This window comes from Bos indicus, chromosome 3 (genome assembly GCF_029378745.1).
Source record: "Bos indicus isolate NIAB-ARS_2022 breed Sahiwal x Tharparkar chromosome 3, NIAB-ARS_B.indTharparkar_mat_pri_1.0, whole genome shotgun sequence".
Lineage (NCBI taxonomy): Eukaryota > Metazoa > Chordata > Mammalia > Artiodactyla > Bovidae > Bos > Bos indicus.
Genome location: NC_091762.1, coordinates 36076484 through 36099006, shown reverse-complemented (window position 1 = coordinate 36099006; position 22523 = coordinate 36076484). Strand labels below are relative to the sequence as shown.

General features: G+C 36.1%; 1 protein-coding gene across 1 annotated transcript in view; it reads right to left on the bottom strand.

Moving 5' to 3' along the window:
- Positions 1–22523, bottom strand: part of VAV3 (vav guanine nucleotide exchange factor 3) — a 434748-nt gene that overhangs the window by 45638 nt on the left and 366587 nt on the right. The window contains exon 21 of the mRNA XM_070779927.1: positions 10694–10759. Within this exon, the coding sequence (XP_070636028.1) occupies positions 10694–10759 (66 nt within the window). The remainder of the gene's footprint in view (positions 1–10693; positions 10760–22523) is intronic.

Sequence of the window (22523 nt, the reverse complement as noted above, 5' to 3'; positions counted from 1 at the left end):
ATCCGTGAAGGTAGAACCACAGATATGGAGGAAGTGTAGATATAGAGGGCTGACTATATGTTATAGATAGATTTTCCACTGCTTGGAGGGTCAGGGCCCTAACCTCTGCACGTTTCTAGAACCAACTCTATTTTCCTTTTTGTCCTTGAGCACAATTATGATAGTTATTTAAAAAATCCTTTCCTGCAGGTTCCATCATTTGGGACATCTGAGGGTTGTTATCCTTTAATTGCCTTTTCTGCTGAGTGTGGTTCATATTTTCCTGTTTGTTTGTATACTCATTATTTAGTATCTTGGACAATTTGAATGAGAATGTTGTAGAGGCTCTGAATTCAGTTATGCTCTTACAAAGAGTGTGATATTTCTTAAAGTAGGCAGTTAATTTGTTTGAACCCCAACTGCAACCTCTGTCTTTCCTGCCCTAAGATTTCCTATCTCCCTTTCCAGCTTGTGTTTACTTCAAACTCTACATTCTGCCACTTTAAACCAGTAATACTGTGAGGTTTCTATTATATCTGAATTTTAATCACCCTGCATGGTGCATATATACATACACACACAGAATCATATATATATGTGTGTGTGTGTGTGTGTATGAGACTACAGAGTTTGTAGTTATTTTCTGTGGGAGGATTGATCCAATAGGAGCTACCTGACAGTGGCCAGAACTAGAAGCTCTCACTGTTGTTTGTTATGTTTAATCATCAACCCTTGATAGTTTTATCTCAGGTTCATTTTAATATTTCCACTTTGTCTTTGATGTTCTGAAGTTTCACTAAAATGTATCTAGGTATTCATTAACTTTAATATACACTTATCTTTATCATAAATTCTGGCAAATTCTCAGCCATTATTTTAACATTGCTTTCCCACAAGTATCTATAGTGTTTCAATAAGATGCATTTGAACTTTATCACTCCATTATCTTACATTCTCCATATCTTAATCTTTCTGGATTGTTCACTGAGAAATTTCTTCAGATTTTTCTTCTAATTCTCTACCCAACTAAGTCTAATAAATTTTGTAATGTTTCCATTAAGGTTCTCATTTCAATTAGTGTACTTGATTCTTTTCAAGTATGCCCAAACATTAAGTATCCTCTCAGACTTTTATTCCCCCTTTACTTTTTTTTTTACTCTACAATATTGTATTGGTTTTGCCATACATCAACATGAATTCACCACGGGTGTACACGTGTTCTCCATCCTGAACCCCTCTCCCACCTCCCTCCCCGTACCATCCCTCTGGGTCATCCCAGTGCACCAGCCCCAAGCTTCCTGTATCCTGCATCGAACCTGGGCTGGTGATTCATTTCTTATATGATATTATACATGTTTTAATGCCATTCTCCCAAATCATCCCCTGCCTCCCTCTCCCACAGAGTCCAAAAGACTGTTCTATACCTCTGTGTCTCTTTTGCTGTCTCGCATACACGGTTATCATTACCATCTTTCTAAATTCATATATATGCGTTAGTATACTGTATTGGTGTTTTTCTTTCCAGCTTACTTCACTCTGTAGAATAGGCTCCAGTTTCATCCACCTCATTAGAACTGATTCAAATGTATTCTTTTTAATGGCTGAGTAATACTCCATTGTGTATATGTACCACAGCTTTCTTATCCATTCATCTGCTGATGGACATCTAGGTTGCTTCCATGTCCTGGCTATTATAAACAGTGCTGCGATGAACATTGGGGTACACGTGTCTCTTTCAATTCTGGTTTCCTCAGTGTGTATGCCCAGCAGTGGGATTGCTGGGCTGTATGCCAGTTCTATTTCCAGTTTTTTAAGGAATCTCCACACTGTTCTCCATAGTGGCTGTACTAGTTTGCATTCCCACCAACAGTGTAAGAGTGTTCCCTTTTCTCCACATCCTCTGCAGCATTTATTGCTTGTAGACTTTTGGATCGCAGTCATTCTGACTGGCGTGAAATGGTACCTCATTGTGGTTTTGATTTGCATTTCTCTGATAATGAGTGATGTTGAGCATCTTTTCATGTGTTTGTTAGCCATATGTATGTCTTCTTTGGAGAAATGTCTATTTAGTTCTTTGGCCCATTTTTTTATTGGGTCGTTTATTTTTCTGGAATTGAGCTGCAGGAGTTGCTTGTATATTTTTGAGATTAGTTGTTTGTTAGTTGCTTCATTTGCTATTATTTTCTCCCATTCTGAAGGCTTTCTTTTCACCTTGCTTATAGTTTCTTTTGTTGTGCAGAAGCTTTTAATTAGATCCCATTTGTTTATTTTTGCTTTTATTTCCAATATTCTGGGGGGTGGGTCATAGAGGATCCTGCTGTGATGTATGTCGGAGAGTGTTTTGCCTATGTTCTCCTCTAGGAGTTTTATAGTTTCTGGTTTAGATCTTTAATCCATTTAGAGTTTATTTTTGTGTATGGTGTTAGAAAGTGTTCTAGTTTCATTCTTTTACAAGCGGTTGATCAGTTTTCCCAGCACCACTTGTTAAAGAGATTGTCTTTTCTCCATTGTATATTCTTGCCTCCTTTGTCAAAGACAAGGTGTCCTTATGTGTGTGGGTTTATCTGTGGGCTTTCTATTTTGTTCCATTGATCTATATTTCTGTTGTTGTGCCAGTACCATACTGTCTTGATGACTGTGGCTTTGTAGTAGAGCCTGAAGTCAGGCAGATTTTTCCTCCAGTTCCATTCTTCTTTCTCAAGATTGCTTTGGCTATTCGAGGTTTTTTGTATTTCCATACAAATTGTGGAATTATTTGTTCTAGCTCTGTGAAAAATACCATTGGTAGCTTGATAGGGATTGCATTGGGATATAGATTGCTTTGGGAAGTATACTCATTTTCACTATATTGATTCTTCTGATCCATGAACATGAGATATTTCTCCATCTATTAGTGTCCTCTTTGATTTCTTTCACCAGTGTTTTATAGTTTTCTATATATAGGTCTTTTGTTTCTTTAGGTAGATATATTCCTAAGTATTTTATTCTTTTCATTGCAATGGTGAATGGAATTGTTTCCTTAATTTCTCTATTTTCTCATTATTAGTGTATAGGAATGCAAGGGATTTCTGTGTGTTGGTTTTATATCCTGCAACTTTACTATATTCATTGATTAGCTCTAGTAATTTTCTGGTGGAGTCTTTAGGGTTTTCCATGTAGAGGATCATGTCATCTGCAAACAGTGAGAGTTTTACTTCTTCTTTTCCAATTTGGATTCTTTTTATTTCTTTTTCTGCTCTGATTGCTGTGGCCAAAACTTCCAAAACTATGTTGAATAATAGTGGTGAGAGTGGACACCCTTGTCTTGTTCCTAACTTCAGGGGAAATGCTTTCAATTTTTCACTATTGAGGATAATGTTTGCTGTGGGTTTGTCATATATAGCTTTTATTATGTTGAGGTATGTTCCTTCTATTCCTGCTTTATGGAGAGTTTTTATCATAAATGGATGTTGAATTTTGCCAAAGGCTTTCTCTGCATCTACTGAGATAATCATATGGCTTTTATTTTTCAATTTGTTAATGTGGTGTATTACATTAATTTGTGGATATTGAAGAATCCTTACATCCCTGGGATAAAGCCCACTTGGTCATGGAGTATGCCCCTTTAATTTCTTCAACCATATTAAATATACAGTTTTGAACTTAGTATCTGATAATTGAATTATCTGCTATCCTTGTGAATATAATTCCTCATGTTATTGTTGACTTTTCCTTAAGATGCGTTTATTTCCTCATAAATGTAATGATTCCAAATTGTGAATTTATAATCCCTGTAACTTTATCTGTAGAAATTATTTGCAGTACGAATCTAGAGAGATGGGTACTTGCATTGAGAAAACAAGTCAATGTGTAATCATCTTAGGTTTCTTTTAAATTTTTATTTTATATTTGAGTATTATTGATTAACAATGTTGTGTTAGTTTCATGTGTACAGCAAAGTGATCCAGTTATACACGCATCTATTCTTTTTAAAATTCTTTTCCCATTTAGGTTGTTATGAGTATTGAGCAGAGTTCCCTATGCTATACAGTAAAATCCTGTTGCTTATTTATTTTAAAAGTAAGTGTGTATATATCAATCCCAAACTCCCAATTATACCTCCCCATCCCACCCTTTCCCACGGTAAGCGTAAGTTTGTTTTCTAATTCTGTGAGTCTGTTCCTGTTTTGTAACTAAATTCTTTTTTTCTTCCCTTAGCGTCTACATATAAGCAATATCATTGATATTTGTCTTTCTGTGTCTGACTTAATATGATAATCTTCAGGTTGATCCATGTTGCTGTAAATAGCATTATTACATTTTTTAATGACCAAGCAATATTCCATTGCATATATGTGCCACATCTTCTTTGTCCATTCCTCTGTCAGTGGACAGTTCGATTGCTTCCATGTTCTGGCTCTTGCAAACAGTGCTGCAATGAACATTGGGATGCATGTATCTTTTTGAACCATGGTTTTCTCTGGATATATGCCCAGGAGTAGGATTGCTTGGTATGGTAACTCCATTTTTAGGTTTTTAAGGAACCTCCATACATAATTCCATAGTGGCTGCAACAATATCCATAGTGTAGGAGGGTTCCCTTTTTCTCCACACCCTCTCCAGCATTTATTATTTGTAGACTTTGATGATGGCCATTCTTACTGGTGTGAGGTGATATCTCATTGTATGATAGTTTTGATTTGCATTCCTCTTAATAATTAGTCATGTTGAGCATCTTTGATTTGCATTTCTCTAATAGTGATGCTGTGTCTTTGGGCCATCTATATGTCTTCTTTGCAGAAATGAGTACTAGATCTTCTGCTTATTGATAGATTAGGTTGTTGTTTGATATTGAGCTGCATGAACTATTTGTAAATTTTGGAGATTAATCCTTTGTCAGTCAAATCATTTGCAAATATTTTCTCCCATTCTGTGGGTTACCTTCTCATTTTTTTAAAGATTTCCTTTGCTGTGCAGATGCTTTTGAATTTAATTAGGTTCCATTTGCTTATTTTTTGTTTCTATTTCCATTACTCTAAGACGATCAAAAAAGTTGTTGCTGTGATTTGTGCTAAGGAGTATTTTGCCTATGTTTTCCACTAAGAGTTTTATAGTATTCAGTCTTACATTTGAGTTTTAACCCATTTTAAATGGGTTATTTTTATGTATAGTTTAGAGAATATTCTAATTTCATTCTTTTACATGTAGCTTTCCAGTTTTCCCAGTACCACTTATTGAAGAGACTTTCTCCTCACCACTGAATATTCTGGTCTCCTTTGTCATAGAATAGGTGACCATAGCTGAGCGGGGTTATCTCTAGACTTTATGTCCTTTTACAGTAATCTATAATTTTGTTTTTGTGCTAGTACCAAGCTGTTCTGATTTCTGTAGCTTTATAGTAAATAGTCTGGAGTCAGGGAGCCTGATTCCTCCAACTTTTTTTCTTTATCAAGATTGCTTTAGCTATTCAGGGTCTTTTGTGTTTTCATACAAATTAAATTATTTTTGTCCCAATTATATGAAAAATGCCATTGGTAATTTGATAGGGATTGCACTGAATCTGTAGTTTGCCTTGAGTAGTATAGTCATTTTAACAATATTGATTATTTCAGTCTAAGAACATGGTATATCTTTCCATCTGTTTGTCATCTTTGATTTCTTTCATCAGGTCTTATAATTTTTGGAGTATAGGCTTTTGCCTCCTTAGATATGTTTCTTCCAAAGCATTTTATTCTTTTTGATGCAATGGTAAATGGAACTGTTTTTTAAATTTCTCTTCCTATTCTTTTGTTATTAGTGTATGGAAATGCAGTAGATTTCTGTGTATTAATTTTGTATCCTGCAACTTTACCAAATTCACTGATGAGCTCTAGCAGTCTTCTGGTAGCATCATTAGCATTTTCTACATACAATATCATGTCATCTGCAAATAGTGACAATTTTACTTCTTCTTTCCCAATTTGGATTCCTTTTATTTCTTTTTCTTTTCTTTTCTTTTTTTTTAAATTTAATTTAATTTTATTTTTTAACTTTACAATATTGTATTGGTTCTTTTTCTTTTCTGACTGCTGTGGTTAGGACTTCCAAAACTGTGTAGAATACAAGTGTCAAAAATGATATCCTTGCCATATTCCTGATCTTAGAGGAAATGCTTTCAGTTTTTCCCCACTGAGTATGATGCTAGCTGCAGGTTTATCATATATGGCCTTTATTATGTTGAAATATGTTCCATCAGTGACCACTTTCTGGAAAGTTTTTATCATAAATGGGTGTTGACTTTTTCAAAGCCTTTTTCTGCATCTATTGAGATGATCATATGGTTTTTATTCAATTTGTTTATGTAGTGTATCACACTGATTTGTGCATATTTAAAAACTCTTGCATTCCTGGGATTAATCCCACTTGATCATGCTATATGATACTTCTAATATATTATTGGAGTCAGTTTGCTAGTATTTTGTTGAGGGATTTTATGTCTGTGTTCATCAGTGACATTGCCTCTTTTTGCAGCATTTTTGTCTAACTTTATCAGGGTAATGGTGGCTTCATAGAATGAACTTGGGAGTATTCCTCCCTCTGCAATTTTTGGAAGGTTTCAGAAGGATAGGTATTAACTCTTCTCTAAATGTTTGGTAAGATTTGCCTGTGAAGCCATCTGTTCCTGGCCTTTTGTTTACTGGGAGTTTTTGTTTTTGTTTTTTAAGTCACAGTTTCAATTTCAGTACTTGTGATTTGTCTGTTCATATTTTCTCTTTCTTCCTGGTTCAGTCTAAGGATATTGTACCTTCCTAAGGATTTGTCCATTTCTTCTTGGTTGTCCATTTTGTTGGCATTCGTTATCCTTTGTATTTCTGTGCTGTCTGTTGTAACTTCTCCTTTTACATTTTTAATTTTATTGATTTGAACCCTTCCCCATTTTTGTTGCTGAGTCTGGCTAGAGGTTTATTAATTTTGTTTATCTTTCTAAAGAGCAAGGTTTTAGTTTCACTGATCTTTTCTATTGTTTCTTCATCTCTATTTCTTCTATTTCTTCATCTCTGATATTTATGACTTTTTCCTTCTAAAAGGAAACTTTGAGTTTTGTTTTTTCCTCTTTTCCTAGATGCTCTAGGCGTAAGATTAGGTTGTTTGAGATTTTTCTTGTTTCCTGAAGTAAGATTATATTGCTATAAACTTTTGTCTTAGGACTACTTTTGCTTCATCTCATATATTTTGAACATCATGCTTTCATTTTTGTTTGTCACTGTATATTTTTATTTCCTCTTTAATTTCTTCAGAAATCCAATGGTTGTTTACTAGCATATTGTTTAGCTTCCAAGTGTTGTGTTTTTTACAGTTGTTTTCGCCTGGTAATTTAGTTCTTATCTCATAGTGCTGTGATCAGAAAAAATGCTTGATATGATTTCAGTTTTCTTAAACTTACCTAGGCTCTCCTTGTGGCCCAGCATGTTATAAATATGGAGAATGTTTCACGTGCACTTAAGAAGAATGTATATCCTGATGATTTTAGATGGAATGCTCTATAAATATCAATTAAGTCCCTTGGTTGACTTTGTCATTTAAGGCTTGTGCTTCCTTATTGATTTTCTGTCTAGATGATCTTTCCATTGATGAAAGTGGGGTGTTAAGTCCCCCAACTATTAATGTGTTACTGTTGGTTTCTCCTTTTATGGCTGTTAGTATTTGCCTCATATATTGACATCCTCCTATCCTGGGTGCATGTATATTTACAATTGTTTTATCTTCTTGGATTGATCCTTGATCATTGTGTCCTTCTTTGCTCTTATAATAGTCTTTATTTTAAAGCCTTATTTTGTTTGATATGAGTATAGCTACTCCAGTTTTCTTCTGATTCCCATTTGTATGGAAAAAAATATGTCCATCCCCTTAATTTCAGTCTGTATGTGTCCCTAGATCTGAAGTGAGTCTTTTAAAAGCAGCATGTATATGGGTTTTGTTTTTGTATCCATTCAGCCAGTCTACATCTTTTGGTTGGAATATTTAATCTGTTTATGTTTAAGGTAATTATCAATAAATATGTATGCTCTACTGTTTCTAGCTTAGAATTATTTAGGTCACAAAGGTACTATGACTTCCAACCCCTCACATGTGTGGTCTTTGGATTTAAAGTTAAGAATTCTTTAGAGGACAGTATGGTACTGGCACAAAAGCAGAAATATAGACCAATAAAACAAGACAGAAAGCCCAGAGATAAATCCATGCACCTATGGGCACCTTGTCTTTGACAAAGGAGGCAAGAATACACAATGGAGAAAAGATAGTCTCTTCAATAAGTGGTGATGGGAAAGCTGCACAGCTACATGTAAAAGAATGAAATTAGAATACTTTCTAACATGACACACAAAGATAAACTCAAAATGGATTAAAGACCTAAATATAAAAATTCTTAGGGGAGAGAAAAAAAATTTTTTTTTCCTTTCCAACCAAATGCTTTCTTTTTCTTTCTAATCAAGGCCCAAGCAAAGATAAGCATATCATCTTCTGTAAGATCGTTTTCTTCTCATTCACCTACTGAAGGCTCTGGAATTCAGAGATACCCAAGTCTACCTTGTGCTGTAGCTCCAGGCTTTGTCTCCAAGTATCATATTGGCAGAAATAATAAAACTGTCTCTTTTATGTTCTTCCTGTGTTTTCCCTCCTTCTAAATATTTACCTTAATTTGACCTACAACCAACAAATGAATCTATAATATCACTAAGTAAAACAGTAAAATTTTAATAGCTATTTATTAATTTTAAGCTATAAAAACAATTATATTTAGTTGGTAATCCAACTCATAATTGTGTGTTCCTACAACTCTTTATCAGCTTAAAATCCTAAGCATATTTCTTTTTCCAGTAACCAGTTCACCAAATACCATTCACTATGATCCTACAAGCTGATTCAATTAGTATCTGCCACTGATAACTGCCTACATTGAGTTAGGGACTTTGTTTGTTTTTTCACTCCTTTGCTCATTCATACAACAAAAATATGTTAAATACCTACTCTGTGATAGACTATTCCTAAAATAAAACTTCAAATGCTCATTTTATGCTATATTCAAGGAGCTCATTTTATGCTATATTCATGTGGAAGGTAAACAGTATGTGGGACATGAAATGCTTAGTAGTTTTGATTTGATGTCTTTGCTGTGCTTAGTTGCTCAGTTGTGTCTGACTCTTTGCAACCCCACGGACTGTGGCCCATCAGGGCTCTAGTCCATGGGGATTCTCCTGGCAAGAATAATGGAGTGGGTTGCCTTGCCCTCTTCCAGGGGATCTTCCCAACCCAGGGATCAAACCCAGGTATCCCACATTGCAGGCATATTCTTTACCATCTGAGCCACCAGGGAAACCCAGTTGATGTCTTTAGGTTTCCAAATCTTAATTTTCGGCTACATGCCTACATATAAATATCATTTCTTTAAGCATAGGAAGACTTAATGATGTTCATATAAATGACAGAAAACTGGCTAAACAATCATTTTTGCTTATCTAATAAAATGAATGGTATCAAGCTTCAGTGATTTTTTTCAAGATATAACAGGCTAAATAATATATGAAATTGGATCATAGAGCCAACAGAAATAGCAAGACCTTTTTTTATATTCATTTTGCTTTTGAAATTTAATTAATCTTGAATGAGTTGAGTAAATTATTCTTCAGATTACATCTGAGGTCAAGGATGGCAGACATTCCCATTATTAATTAATATTAAAAAGAATGTTCAGTTTAGAAATCTCAGAAGGACCAAAATTTGGCAAGCAAGATAGTTCAAGGTTTTTATTCCCTCCAAACCATTAATTGCATTATATTAGTATCAGGAAAAAAATTTCATTTACTTAGAGTTAAAAACTTAAAGGTTCATATAAAAATCTACTCTAAACATCAAATTCTGATGATTAAATATTATGCTAAATAGAAATTTATAAATTTCATGAAGCATTAGGGAGTACATTTTATGTGACATTCATCCATAATATTTGAGTAAATATTCACTCTTCTTGTATTTGCCTAATGTGTTTGATGTTTTCAGACAATATCATTATGACACTAAATAAACAGTTATGACAAACTAGAGCACAGAAAAATGTATAATAGTAAGATATTTGACTGGAGAATCTGTGGACTTTCATGCTTTCTAGCATGCTTTCAAACACACTAGTTGAAGTGCAATATCTCTGTAACTCAAAGTGACTGGAAATAGATTAGATCCTCACCTTGGCTTCCCTGATAGCTCAGTTGGTAAAGAGTCCACCTGCAATGCAGGAGACACTGGTTCAATTCCTGGGTTGGGAAGATCCCCTGGAGAAGGGATAGGCTACCCACTCCAGTATTCTGGCCTGGAGAATTACATGGACTGTGTAATCTATGGGGGTCGCAAAGACTTGGACATGACTGAGCGACCTTCGCTTTTAATTCTTACCTCAGAGGGAAAAGGGAAATTAGTACAATATATGTGATAGGTAGCTTTAGTTTATTCCTTCTAAAACCTGGTAAAATTTTTAGTTTTGTTCCAACAAACAAAAAAATACTAAAAAGTTCCTCTTTCATATATTCCGTTAACATTTAAAAATGTTTTCTGATAATGGAGTTATGATTTTGGTATGTAATATTATTAATAAGAAAATATAAGTTAATGAGGGACCAGACCAATATCCTTTGTACATTCTTGTATAATTAACTACAGCATCAAAAAATAAAGTAGAAAGAAATAAAATACTCATACTTACACATGGGCAAGGCTTGACAGCATCACTCGGAAAAAATCCAACCTCTCCAGATGTTAGATTTCTACCCTAAATTAGAAAAAAAAATGCCAATGTTGAGAACAAATTTACCATAACGATAATCCTGTAATGGTAGATAAATCTTCAGAATTACTTCCACATTGTACCGAATCCTAGCATTAACTTACGATAGCTCAGGAAGGGAAACATAAGCAGAAAGGTTGTAAAATTGTTAAAACTAATAATGTAACTATACACCTAAAGCAACTAGAAAAAGAAGAAATGAAGCACCCCAGGGTTAGTAGAAGGAAAGAAATCATAAAAATTAGGGCAGAAATAAATGCAAAAGAAACAAAGGAGACCATAGCCAAAATCAACAAAGCTAAAAGCTGGTTCTTTGAGAAGATAAATAAAATAGACGAACCATTAGCCAGACTCATCAAGAAACAAAGCGAGAAGAATCAAATCAACAAAATTAGAAATGAAGAAGGAGAAATCACAACAGACAACACAGAAATACAAAAGATCATAAAACACTACTATCAGCAACTATATGCCAATAAAGTGGAAAACTTAGAAGAAATGGACAAATTCTTAGAAAAGTATAACTTTCCAAAACTGAACCAGGGAGAAATAGAAAATATTAACAGAACCATCACAAGCATGGAAATCAAAACTGTAATCAGAAATCTTCCAGCAAACAAAAGCCCAGGACCAGACGGCTTCACAGCTGAATTCTACCAAAAATTTAAAGAAGAGCTAACACCTATCCTACACAAACACTTCCAGAAAATTGCAGAGGAAGGCAAAGTTCCAAACTCATTCTATGAGGCCACAATCACCCTAATACCAAAACCAAAGATGCCACACACACACACACACACACACACACAAACTACAGGCCAATATCACTGATGAACATAGATGGAAAAATCCTTAACAAAATTCTAGCAAACAGAACATCAAAACAACAACATATTAAAAAGATCATACATCATGACCAAGTGGGTTTTATCCCAGGAATGCAAGGACTCTTCAATATTTGCAAATCAATCAATATGATACACCACATTAACAATGTGAAAGATAAAAACCATATGATTATCTCAAAAGATGCAGAGAAAGCCTTTGACAAAATTCAACATCCATTTATGATAAAAACCCTCCAGAAAGCAGGCACAGAAGGAACATACCTCAACATAATAAAAGCCATACATGATAAACCCACAGCAAACATTATCCTCAATGGTGAAAAACTGAAAGCATTTCCCCTAAAGTCAGGAACAAGAGAAGGGTGCCCACTCTCACCACTACTATTTAACGTAGCTTTGGAAGTTTTGCCACAGCAATCAGAAAAGAAAAAGAATAAAAGGAACCAGATTGGAAAAGAAGAAGTAAAACTCTGTTTGCAGATGACATGATCTTCTATGTAGAAAACCATAAAGACTCCACCAGAAAATTACTAGAGCCAATCAATGAATATAGTAAAGTTGCAGGACATACAATTAACAGACAGAAATTCCATGCATTCCTATACACTAACAATGAGAAAACAGAGAGAAAAATTAAGGAAACAATTCCATTCATGATTGCAACGAAAAAAATAAAATACTTAGGAATAAATCTACCTAAAGAAACAAAAGACCTATATATATAAAACTACAAAACACTGATGAAAGAAATCAAAGATGACAAAAATAGATGGAGAAATATACCATGTTCATAGATCAGAAGAATCAATATAGTGAAAATGAGTATACTTCCCAAAGCAATCTATAGATTCAATGCAATCCCTACCAACGGTGTTTTTCAGAGAACTAGAACAAATAATTTCACAATTTGTATGGAAATACAAAAAAAAAAACTTGAATAGCCAATGCAATCTTGAGAAAGAATAATGGAACTGGAGGAATCAACCTACCTGACTTCAGGCTATACTACAAAGCAACAGTCATTAAGACAGTATGGTACTGGCACAAACAAAGAAACATAGATCAATGGAACAAAATAGAAAGCCCAGAGATAAATCCACGCACCTATGGACACCTTATCTTTGACAAAGGAGGCAAGAATATGCAATGGAGAAAAGACGATCTCTTGCACACATGGTTCTGGGAAAACTGATCAACCACTTGTAAAAGAATGAAACTAGAACACTTCCTAACACCATACACAAAAATAAACTCAAAATGTATTAAACATCTAAATATAAGACCAGAAACTATAAAACTCCTAGAGGAAAACATAGGCAAAACACTCTCTGACATAAATCATAGCACAATCCTCTATGACCCACCTCCCAGAGTAATGGAAATAAAAGCAAAAATAAACAAATGGGACCTAATTAAACTTAAAAACTTTTGCACAACGAAGGAAACTATAAGCATGGTGAAAAGACAGCCTTCAGAATGGGAGAAAATAAGCAAATGAAGCAACTGACAAAGAATTAATCTCAAAAATAGAAAAGCAGCTCATGCAGCTCATTTCCACTTGATCTTAGCCAAAAGGCCGAGAAGTGATGCAGCTCAATTCCAGAAAAATAAGCGACCCAATCAAAAAAATGGGCCAAAGAACTAAACAGACAGTTGTCCAAAGAAGACATACATATGGCTAACAAACACATGAAAAGATGCTCAGCATCACTCATTATCAGAGAAATGCAAATCAAAACCACAATGAGGTACCATCTCATGACAGTCAGAATGGCTGCTATCAAAAAGTCTACAAACAATAAATGCTGGAGAGTGTGCAGAGAAAAAGGAACCCTCTTATACTGTTGGTGGGAATGCAAACTAGTACAGTCACTATGGAGAACAGTGTGGAGATTCCTTAAAAAACTGGAAATAGAACTGGCATACGACCCAGCAATCCCACTGCTGGACATACACACGAAGGAAACCAGAATTGAAAGAGACACGTGTACCCCAATGTTCATTGCAGCACTGTTTACAATAGCCAGGACATGGAAGCAACCTAGATGTCCTTCAGCAGATGAATGGATAAGAAAACTGTGGTACGTATACACAGTGGAATATTCAGTTCAGTTCAGTCACTCAGTCGTGTCCAACTCTTTGCGACACCATGAATTGCAGCATGCCAGGCCTCCCTGTCCATCACCAACTTCCAGAGTTCACTCAAACTCATGTCCATCGAGTCGGTGATGCCATCCAGCCATCTCATCCTCTGTAGTCCCCTTCTCCTCCTGCCCCCAATCCCTGCCAGCATCAGAAATCTTTTCCAATGAGTCAACTCTTCGCATGAGGTGGCCAAAGTATTGGAGTTTCAGCCTCAGTCCCTCCAAAGAACACCCAGGACTGATCTCCTTTAAAATGGACTGGTTGGACCTCCATATAGTCCAAGGGACCCTCAAGAGTCTTATCCAACACCACAGTTCAAAAGCATCAATTCATTGGTGCTCAGCTTTCTTCACAGTCCAACTCTCACATCCATACATGACCACTGGAAAAACCATAGCCTTGACTAGACGGACCTTTGTTGGCAAAGTAATGTCTCTGGTTTTGAATATGCTACCTAGGTTGGTCATAACTTTCCTTCCAAGGAGTAAGTGTCTTTTAATTCCATGGCTGCAGTCACCATCTGCAGTGATTTTGGAGCCCAAAAACATAAAGTATGACACTGTTTCCACTGTTTCCCCATCTATTTCCCATGAAGTGATGGGACCAGATGCCATGATCTTAGTTTTCTGAATGTTGAGCTTTAAGCCAACTTTTTCACTCTCTTTCACTTTCATCAAGAGGCTTTTCAGTTCCTCTTTACTTTCTACCATAAGGTTGGTGTCATCTGCATATATGAAGTTATTGATATTTCTCCTGGCAATCTTGATTCCAGCTTGTGCTTCTTCCAGCCCAGCATTTCTCATGATGTACTCTGCATATAAGTTAAATAAGCAGGGTGACAATATACAGCCTTGACGTACTCCTTTTCCTATTTGGAACCAGTTTGTTGTGCCATGACCAGTTCTAACCGTTGCTTCCTGAACTGCATACAGGTTTCTCAAGAGGCAGGTCAGATGGTCTGGTATTCCCATCTCTTTCAGAATTTTCCACAGTTTATTGTGATCCACACAGTCAAAGGCTTTGGCATAGTCAATAAAGCAGAAATAGATGTTTTTCTGGAACTCTCTTCCTTTTTCCATGATCCAGCGCATGTTGGCAATTTGATCTCTGGTTCCTCTGCCTTTTCTAAAACCAGCTTGAACATCTGGATGTTCACGGTTCACATATTGCTGAAGCCTGGCTTGGAGAATTTTGAGCATTACTTTACTAGTGAGATGAGTACAGTTGTGTGGTAGTTTGAGCATTCTTTGGCATTGCCTTTCTTTGGGATTGGGATGAATACTGACCTTTTCCAGTCCTGTGGCCACTGCTGAGTTTTCCAAATTTGCTGGCATATTGAGTGCAGCACTTTCACAGCAGCATCTTTCAGGATTTGAAATAGCTCCACTGGAATTCCATCACCTCCACTAGATTTGTTCGCAGTGATGCTTTCTAAGGCCCACTTGACTTCCCATTCCAGGATGTCTGGCTCTAGATGAGTGATCACACCATCATGATTATCTTGGTTGTGAAGATCTTTTTTGTACAGTTCTTCTGTGTATTCTTGCCACCTCTTTTTAATATCTTCTGCTTCTGTTAGGTCCATACCATTTCTGTCCTTTATCGAGCCCATATTTGCATGAAATGTTCCCTTGGTATCTCTAATTTTCTTGAAGAGATCTCTAGTCTTTCCCATTCTATTATTTTCTTCTATTTCTTTGCACTGATCACTGAGAAAGGCTTTCTTATCTCTCCTTGCTATTCTTTGGAACTCTGCATTCAGATGCTTATATCTTTCCTTTTCTACTTTGCTTTTCCCTTCTCTTCTTTTCACAGCTATTTGTAAGGCCTCCCCAGACAGCCATTTTGCTTTTTTGCATTTCTTTTCCATGGGATATTACTCAGCTACTAAAAAGAATGCATTGAATCAGTTCTAATGAGGTGGATGAGACTGAAGCCTATTATACAGAGTGAAGTCAGAAAGAAAAATACCAGTACAGTATATGAATGCATATATATGGAATTTAGAAAGATAGTAATGATGACCCTATATGTGAGACAGCAAAAGAGACAGAGATGTAAAGAAAAGACTTTTGGACTCTGGGAAAAGGCGAGGGTGGGATGATTTGAGAGAATAGCATTGAAATATGCATATTATCATATGTAAAACAGATCGTCAGTCCAGGTTCAATGCATGAGACAGAGTGTTCAGGGCTGGTGAACTGGGATGACCCTGAGGGATGGGATGGGGAAGGAGGTGGGACAGAGGGTCAGGATGGGGAACACATGTACACTCATGGCTGATTCATGTGAATGTATGGCAAAAAACACTACAATATTGTAAAGTAATTAGCCTCCAATTAAAATAAAGAAATATAGTGCCATTAAAAAATAATAAAATTGTTAAACCTTATATGTGGCTTCAGATTATGATTATAAAATAGGAATTCAGGTTTGACTTTCCAATCTACTATTCAATTTTGTTAGCTTCACACCCCTCAATCCTACAGTAGAGATAATACATGCATACTGTATCTTTCAGATTTACATTTGTAAATACAAGCAGATCACATTGGTTTTGTTCAATAATTATTCATAATTAATTAGGAATTAGATTTCACTGGTATTTGTATCCCTAACAGAACTCATGGGAATGTTCCTCAAATAGGATGAGACATTGCAAGACCCATGGAAATGGAAACAGATATGATGTTTTAGATGATTTTCAAATTTAGAAGAAACAGGATACTGATTAAGGCAAGAGGACAGTTAAGATTTTGAGGAATGGATTGTAATTCAAAATAGCATTGTAAATAAGAAAGAGAAATTAACAATAAGAAAAGAATTTATTCTTGGAGGCCACTAGTCAAATTCCTCTTTAAAATAATCTCATGACACAATTATTTCCCCTTTCTAGAAAAACAAACCATACGCAAAACATACTGCAGTAATCATAACATGTAATTAAAATGTTCTTGTGAGATTATTTCTCCTTGTCCAGATATTGGGCTTCTTTTTATTTGCTATTTAACAATTGCTTGCTTCTCAGTACCTCATATGAGTAAGCTGCATTATAATCGGATGCTACATGCTCTATTATTTTTGACAAAGAAGAGTAACAAAAAAAAAAATCAGAAAAAGATCTCCGTCTTGAAGTAGTATCCCTTTGTTCTTACAGATCTTGGCAACGAGTTTGTAGAGAAAATTTTAAAAAGTAGGAACCCACAGTTAAAGACAATGAGGAGGAGGAAGATGAAGAGAAAAGAGAAGATGAGGGAAGGAGAGTGGAAGGGAGAAAGGGTAAGTGGAGCAGAAAAGGGGAATAATTAGAGGTATGGGGAGAAAAGAGAAGAGGAAAGGGTTGGATTAAAATAGAGGGAGATGAATTACATAACCAAGCAAAGAGAAGATACTAGTTTCGGCAAGGTTCTCAAACTGCAATTGCACTCGCATATTAGGGAAAAGGTAAGTGAACACGTGGAATATTTATTCATTCAGTCAACAAATACAGTATCTAATGTTTGGTTAGACCATGAGAAAAATTCATAAGACAGTTTTTGTTTTCCCCTATATTTTCAGAAACTATGTATACACATAATACAAAGTAGAAAGGGCTAAATTGAAGAAGGAAATGGCAACCCACTCTGGTACTCTTGCCTGGAAAATTCCATGGATGGAGGAGCCTGGTAGGCTACAGTCCATGGGGTCACAAAGAGTTGGACACGACTGAGCAACTTCACTTTGTTTCTTTCTATGGTTCCTTTTGGAGAAGGAAATGACAACCCACTCCAGTGTTCTTGCCTGGAGAATCTCATGGACAGAGGGGCCTGGTGGGCTGCAATCTATGGGGTCCCAAAGAGTCAGACACGACTAAGCAAGTAACATACATGCACACACAAACAAAAGGGCTAAATACTGTTAAAAAGGTACAGGAAAGGCTATGGAAATTCAAAAGACAGATTGAGTACTCAGGGTTTTCCTGAAAGCTACATGGAAAAGGGGACATAGGAATGTAAAATATTCAGGGTTTAAACAAACAGATGGAAAAGGAGAATATTCTGAAAACAAAATACATCATGAGAAAGGCCTGGGGCTAAGAAATTATAACATGTGCACAGGAAATGCAAATCATTCCCTTTAAGCGGAGTCTAATAATGAGTAACACTTATTATACCCCTACTGTATGCTAAACACTGATCTGAGTGTTTCATTTAGTCCTTAAAATACTCCTTTGTGGTAGGTCCAACTACTATCCCTATTTTAAAGGTGAGAGAAATGAGACACAGAGGAGTTAAATGATTTACTCGTGATCACAGAGCTAGCAAGCGACAGAAGTGAAGTGAAGTGGCTCAGTCGTGTCCAACTCTTTGCGACCCCATAGACTGTAGCCTACAAGGCTCCTCTGTCCATGGAATTTTCCAGGCAAGAGTACTGGAGCGGGTTGCCATTTCCTTCTCCAGGGTATCTTCCCGACTCAGGGATCAACCCAGGTCTCCTGCATTGCAGGCAGACGCTTTACCGTCTGAGCCACCAGGGAAGCCCTGGTGAAGGAAGCAAGTGACAGAACCAGAATTCAAATTCAGAAGCTCTAACTTGAGAGCTTTGCACTGCTTCTCCCTGCATCATGAGACTCACAAAGGGGCACAGTAGAAAGAAAGCTAAGGAACCAGCTTGACTATGATATCTGAAATTTATCACTGGCCACAGGGTCTCAGTAAAGGGATTATATATTTTAGAATAACTAATATGACATCAATATGCAGCTGGCTTGTAGATGGGCATGGCTTGGTAGGTGAGAATGTCATTAAAAAAATGGTGTCATAGAAAGGAGACAGGCCTGCAGGAAGGGTAACAGGTGCTAGCGATATCATTTAACTGCAGTGTTCAGGACTTGCCTGTGGATTAGATAGGGGAAGAGTAGACAATGGGAGTTAAAGACTCGGGGGAAAGTCAAGGAGGTGATTATGTAATCCATCTGGATAACACAGAGTTAGATGGCAATCATACAGAGGGGAAATTTAAAATCATAGAAGCAAGAATGTTGTGGAAGAAAATGTAGAGAGAAGAAATCAGAGCTTACAGAAATCAGTCTAACTAAAAAGCAGGAAGGAACCATCAGGGGGGAGGAGATCAGAAAAAGAACAGAGCTTACTCTACTGAATTCAGAATTTAGAAAAAACAATGATGTTCTGTGACAGTGCATTTAACACTAGTAGATATCTTCTTGGAGAAGGAATTTTTCACTAAGCAGACTACTAAGGTCATTCTGAATTTTTCTCTTAATGAAATGTGCTAGCAGTACAGGTTACATTTCCTTAATGGTCACAGGCATCTCTTCAATCAAAAAGAAGTGAGATAATTTAACACACCTTAACAGATGAATAAAGTTACATTTCCTCACTAACTTCTATGAGATGTCAGTTTTAGCTACATGAAATAATATGTACTGTACTTAACGATTCTCTACTTATTAAGGGAGTAGCCATCCTAAAACATTTGGAAGATTGAAAAATAAAGTAGTGTGTAGGTGGGGTATTTTTGGTTCCCTGGTGGTTGTGCGTGGGCTGTACATTGATAATTCATTAATATTAATGGGTGGAGCAGCTGCCAATCCCCTATGCATGGCTGGAACTGAGGATTATAGCTATGAAATCAACCATTTTCAAAGCCATTGATTTTGTGCACTTCATATGATGATCTACTTATGAAATTTTTACTAACCTTGATAAGAGACATGTAGCTGAATTTCCTCCTTCTTTTCCTATGCGGGCATTTTATTCTGGGTCAGATAATTGACTTGTCATTCCTTTTATGCCTATTACAAATGCCAGAGATAGGGAGTCATCTTCTAGTTAATCTCCTGTCTGGTATTTGTTGTGGTGAGTTCCTTAACATCTTCAAGGTCAACTTGAAAACATTTACAGTTATATGTCATCTGATGTATCACACAGTGCTGTCTTTATATGCATTCATTTTACAGGGCATTCTCTGCATTATGTGATGGGACTTTTGTAAATCTAACAGTACACATTGGGCCATTCTAGTGAAAATATTCTCTTTGGAAAGTACCTAAGAAAATAGGCTATGGGCTGTATATGGTAAGAAAAGAGGCACCTTTATAACTTTCATTAAATAAATTGGTGCAGACACAAAACAATATTAAATTATGATTCATAAAATATGCCTTTTCCTGAAAAACAAATTGCTTCCTGTATAAAAATGGATCAAAACTAAAATTGATGACTCTCTCTGATATGCCTGATCACAAGTATAAATGCATATTCAGACATTTATTTCTGACTTTCGCTTATAACTGTTTTTTCATTTTACTTCAAAAGGAAACTACAGTGAATCATAATGAATTAAAACTACTTAGAAATGCTTAGAAGTGATATTTACAATCTACTTCTATGGAGAAAAGTGTTAATGTATGCTAGGATGGCAGAGCTAAAATTGCATTTTTTAAACTCATAGACAAAATGGCTGAAAATGATAGAGAATATCCTCCAGAAGTCTTAATCGTAAATTGCTTGGCTCCTAACTTTGTACAAAGGAGAAAGAATTGCTTTAAGAAAAATACAGAGTGTATTTTCCCTGTGGCTCATTTATCCCCTTAATACCACCTGGATTGGAGCTTTAATGCACTCCTGGAAATAGCACTGAACAATTTGAAACAGATTTGGAAAGCTGAACGTAAAAGGGATAGATTAATGGTTATTTATGAAAGATTGGAATTTCTTCCAAGTTACAATGCCCTAAGCACTTTCAACGTATGCATGATGGTGGTGTAGAGATTACTAGGCAATTCATCACCCATGGATAAGGGCCAGAGCAACTGTCACCCTGGCCAGTCACTGTCAGAAATACACACTCTGGTGGGGGTGGGGAGAGACGTACAGGGTGCCCACGAATTATGGGAATAGAGGTGAATATATAAATTAGTTTATTGACTGGATGGATAGCTTTTAGCAAGCACTATTTTGGGAATTATTCTGACAGGTTTTTTTTTTTTTTTTTCCCCTTCCCCTTCATTTTTTTGAGTACCTGAGATGGAACTAAGGGACCAGAAAAGGAGAGAAGACCACAACAAAGAACCTGTCTGAAGCTGGTCTTTGGTAAGAAGCAATCTCTGATCCTAGCTGCTTCCACACCAGTGTTATCAGGTAGATATACAGAATCAGACAGCAGGGACGTGGCATCGGAAGAGCTCATTCTCATCCCAGTTCTACTATATGAATCTGCCCCACTGCAGGCAAGGCTCAGTGGTAAAACAAGGATGATGATAAGCTCTACCACACAGGCCTCACCAGGGTGTTCTAAGGTTCAAAGAACTAATGTTTGTGAAAGCACTTGGTAAGTGCTAAAAAAAAAAAAAAAAAAAAAAACACCTTTCTTTTTTCCCCTACACTATTGCTTTTTGATTTATCTCAGTTTTTTTAATTTTAAATTTTCATTGTTTAGTTGACCTATTCACATTAAAACAGAAATGCCTGGTTCTGTGTTTAACCCCATCTTCCTTATTTATATTTATGCAAGTTTGCTAAGCCACACGGAGAAGGCATTGACACCTCACTCCAGTGTTCTTGCCTGGAGAATCCCAGGGACGGGAAGCCTGGTGGGCTGCCATCCATGGGGTCGCACAGAGTCAGACACGACTGAAGCGACTTAGCAGCAGCAGCAGCAGCAGCAGCCAAGCCACAAGTGACACACTTTCATGTGTTTTAACCTGAACAGGAAACAGTGACATTGCAGAGAATCCAGATCTTAATCTCAATGGTTTCTTGCAATTATATACATTTTTTTTCATTGTTAATTGCTTCTTATTTGATGAGTAAGATAAGTTACATATTTTCCTACCAGTGATCACCTTGAAAATGTGCCAAACATAATTGCACATGGTTATACTGAATGATCATGATGTGAATTCCAAAATATTCATGCACACACATAGAACAACAAAACCATAAACCAGGTGCTTTTAAAATTTCTCAGTCAGAACAGGGTCTTTTACTTTTGTCCAATGTATAAACAGTAAACATGAAGTTTTTCAGAAGGCTGTATGAAATTCACATTCCTGGAATAATTCTTCTGTAGGTAAGTGGCTGTGATAGGCTTAGAATTCTGAATAACTCTAAAAAAAAACCCTTGCATCTTGATCTAGGATCTTTGAAATTAAATTTATCCTCAATTTATAAGAGTTTATAATTGCATCAAGTTATCAAAATATATGACAAAAGCTTCTTTAATATTTGATGGTTTTACCAATGCACACAAAATTGCTTATGTTTATTGTTTATGCTTATTGCTTATTTCTCTCTGAAATTTTGGTAGACAAAAGTGTCAAAAACTTAAAAAATTTGTGAAATGTATGTTAAGAAAAAATTCACTAAAAAGCCATAAACTATATTTCTAAACTTATTAGATGTGAGATGACTATAACAGAAGAATGAGACATGAGACTGCAGTGCATTTTTCTTGTTATCCAGAAGATAACATTTTCTGATGTTCCTGAATTCTGCCAGCAGGGAAGGGAACACTCTAGCTATGTGTATCTTGAGTCCCCCGCCCCACCCTGCCACCCTGCCAAAGTCTCACTGGGTAGCTTACACAGTGCAATCCTGAATCAAAATATTATAACTGATGAAAGAATTATCAGCAAGCAAAAACTGATCTGCATATAAGTCAGTAAAATCACAAGTAGTTACTCAATACAAAATCTGAAAAGAAAAACAGGATTTTACCACATCTTGGAAGAAATCCTATTTGGGAGAGGCCAC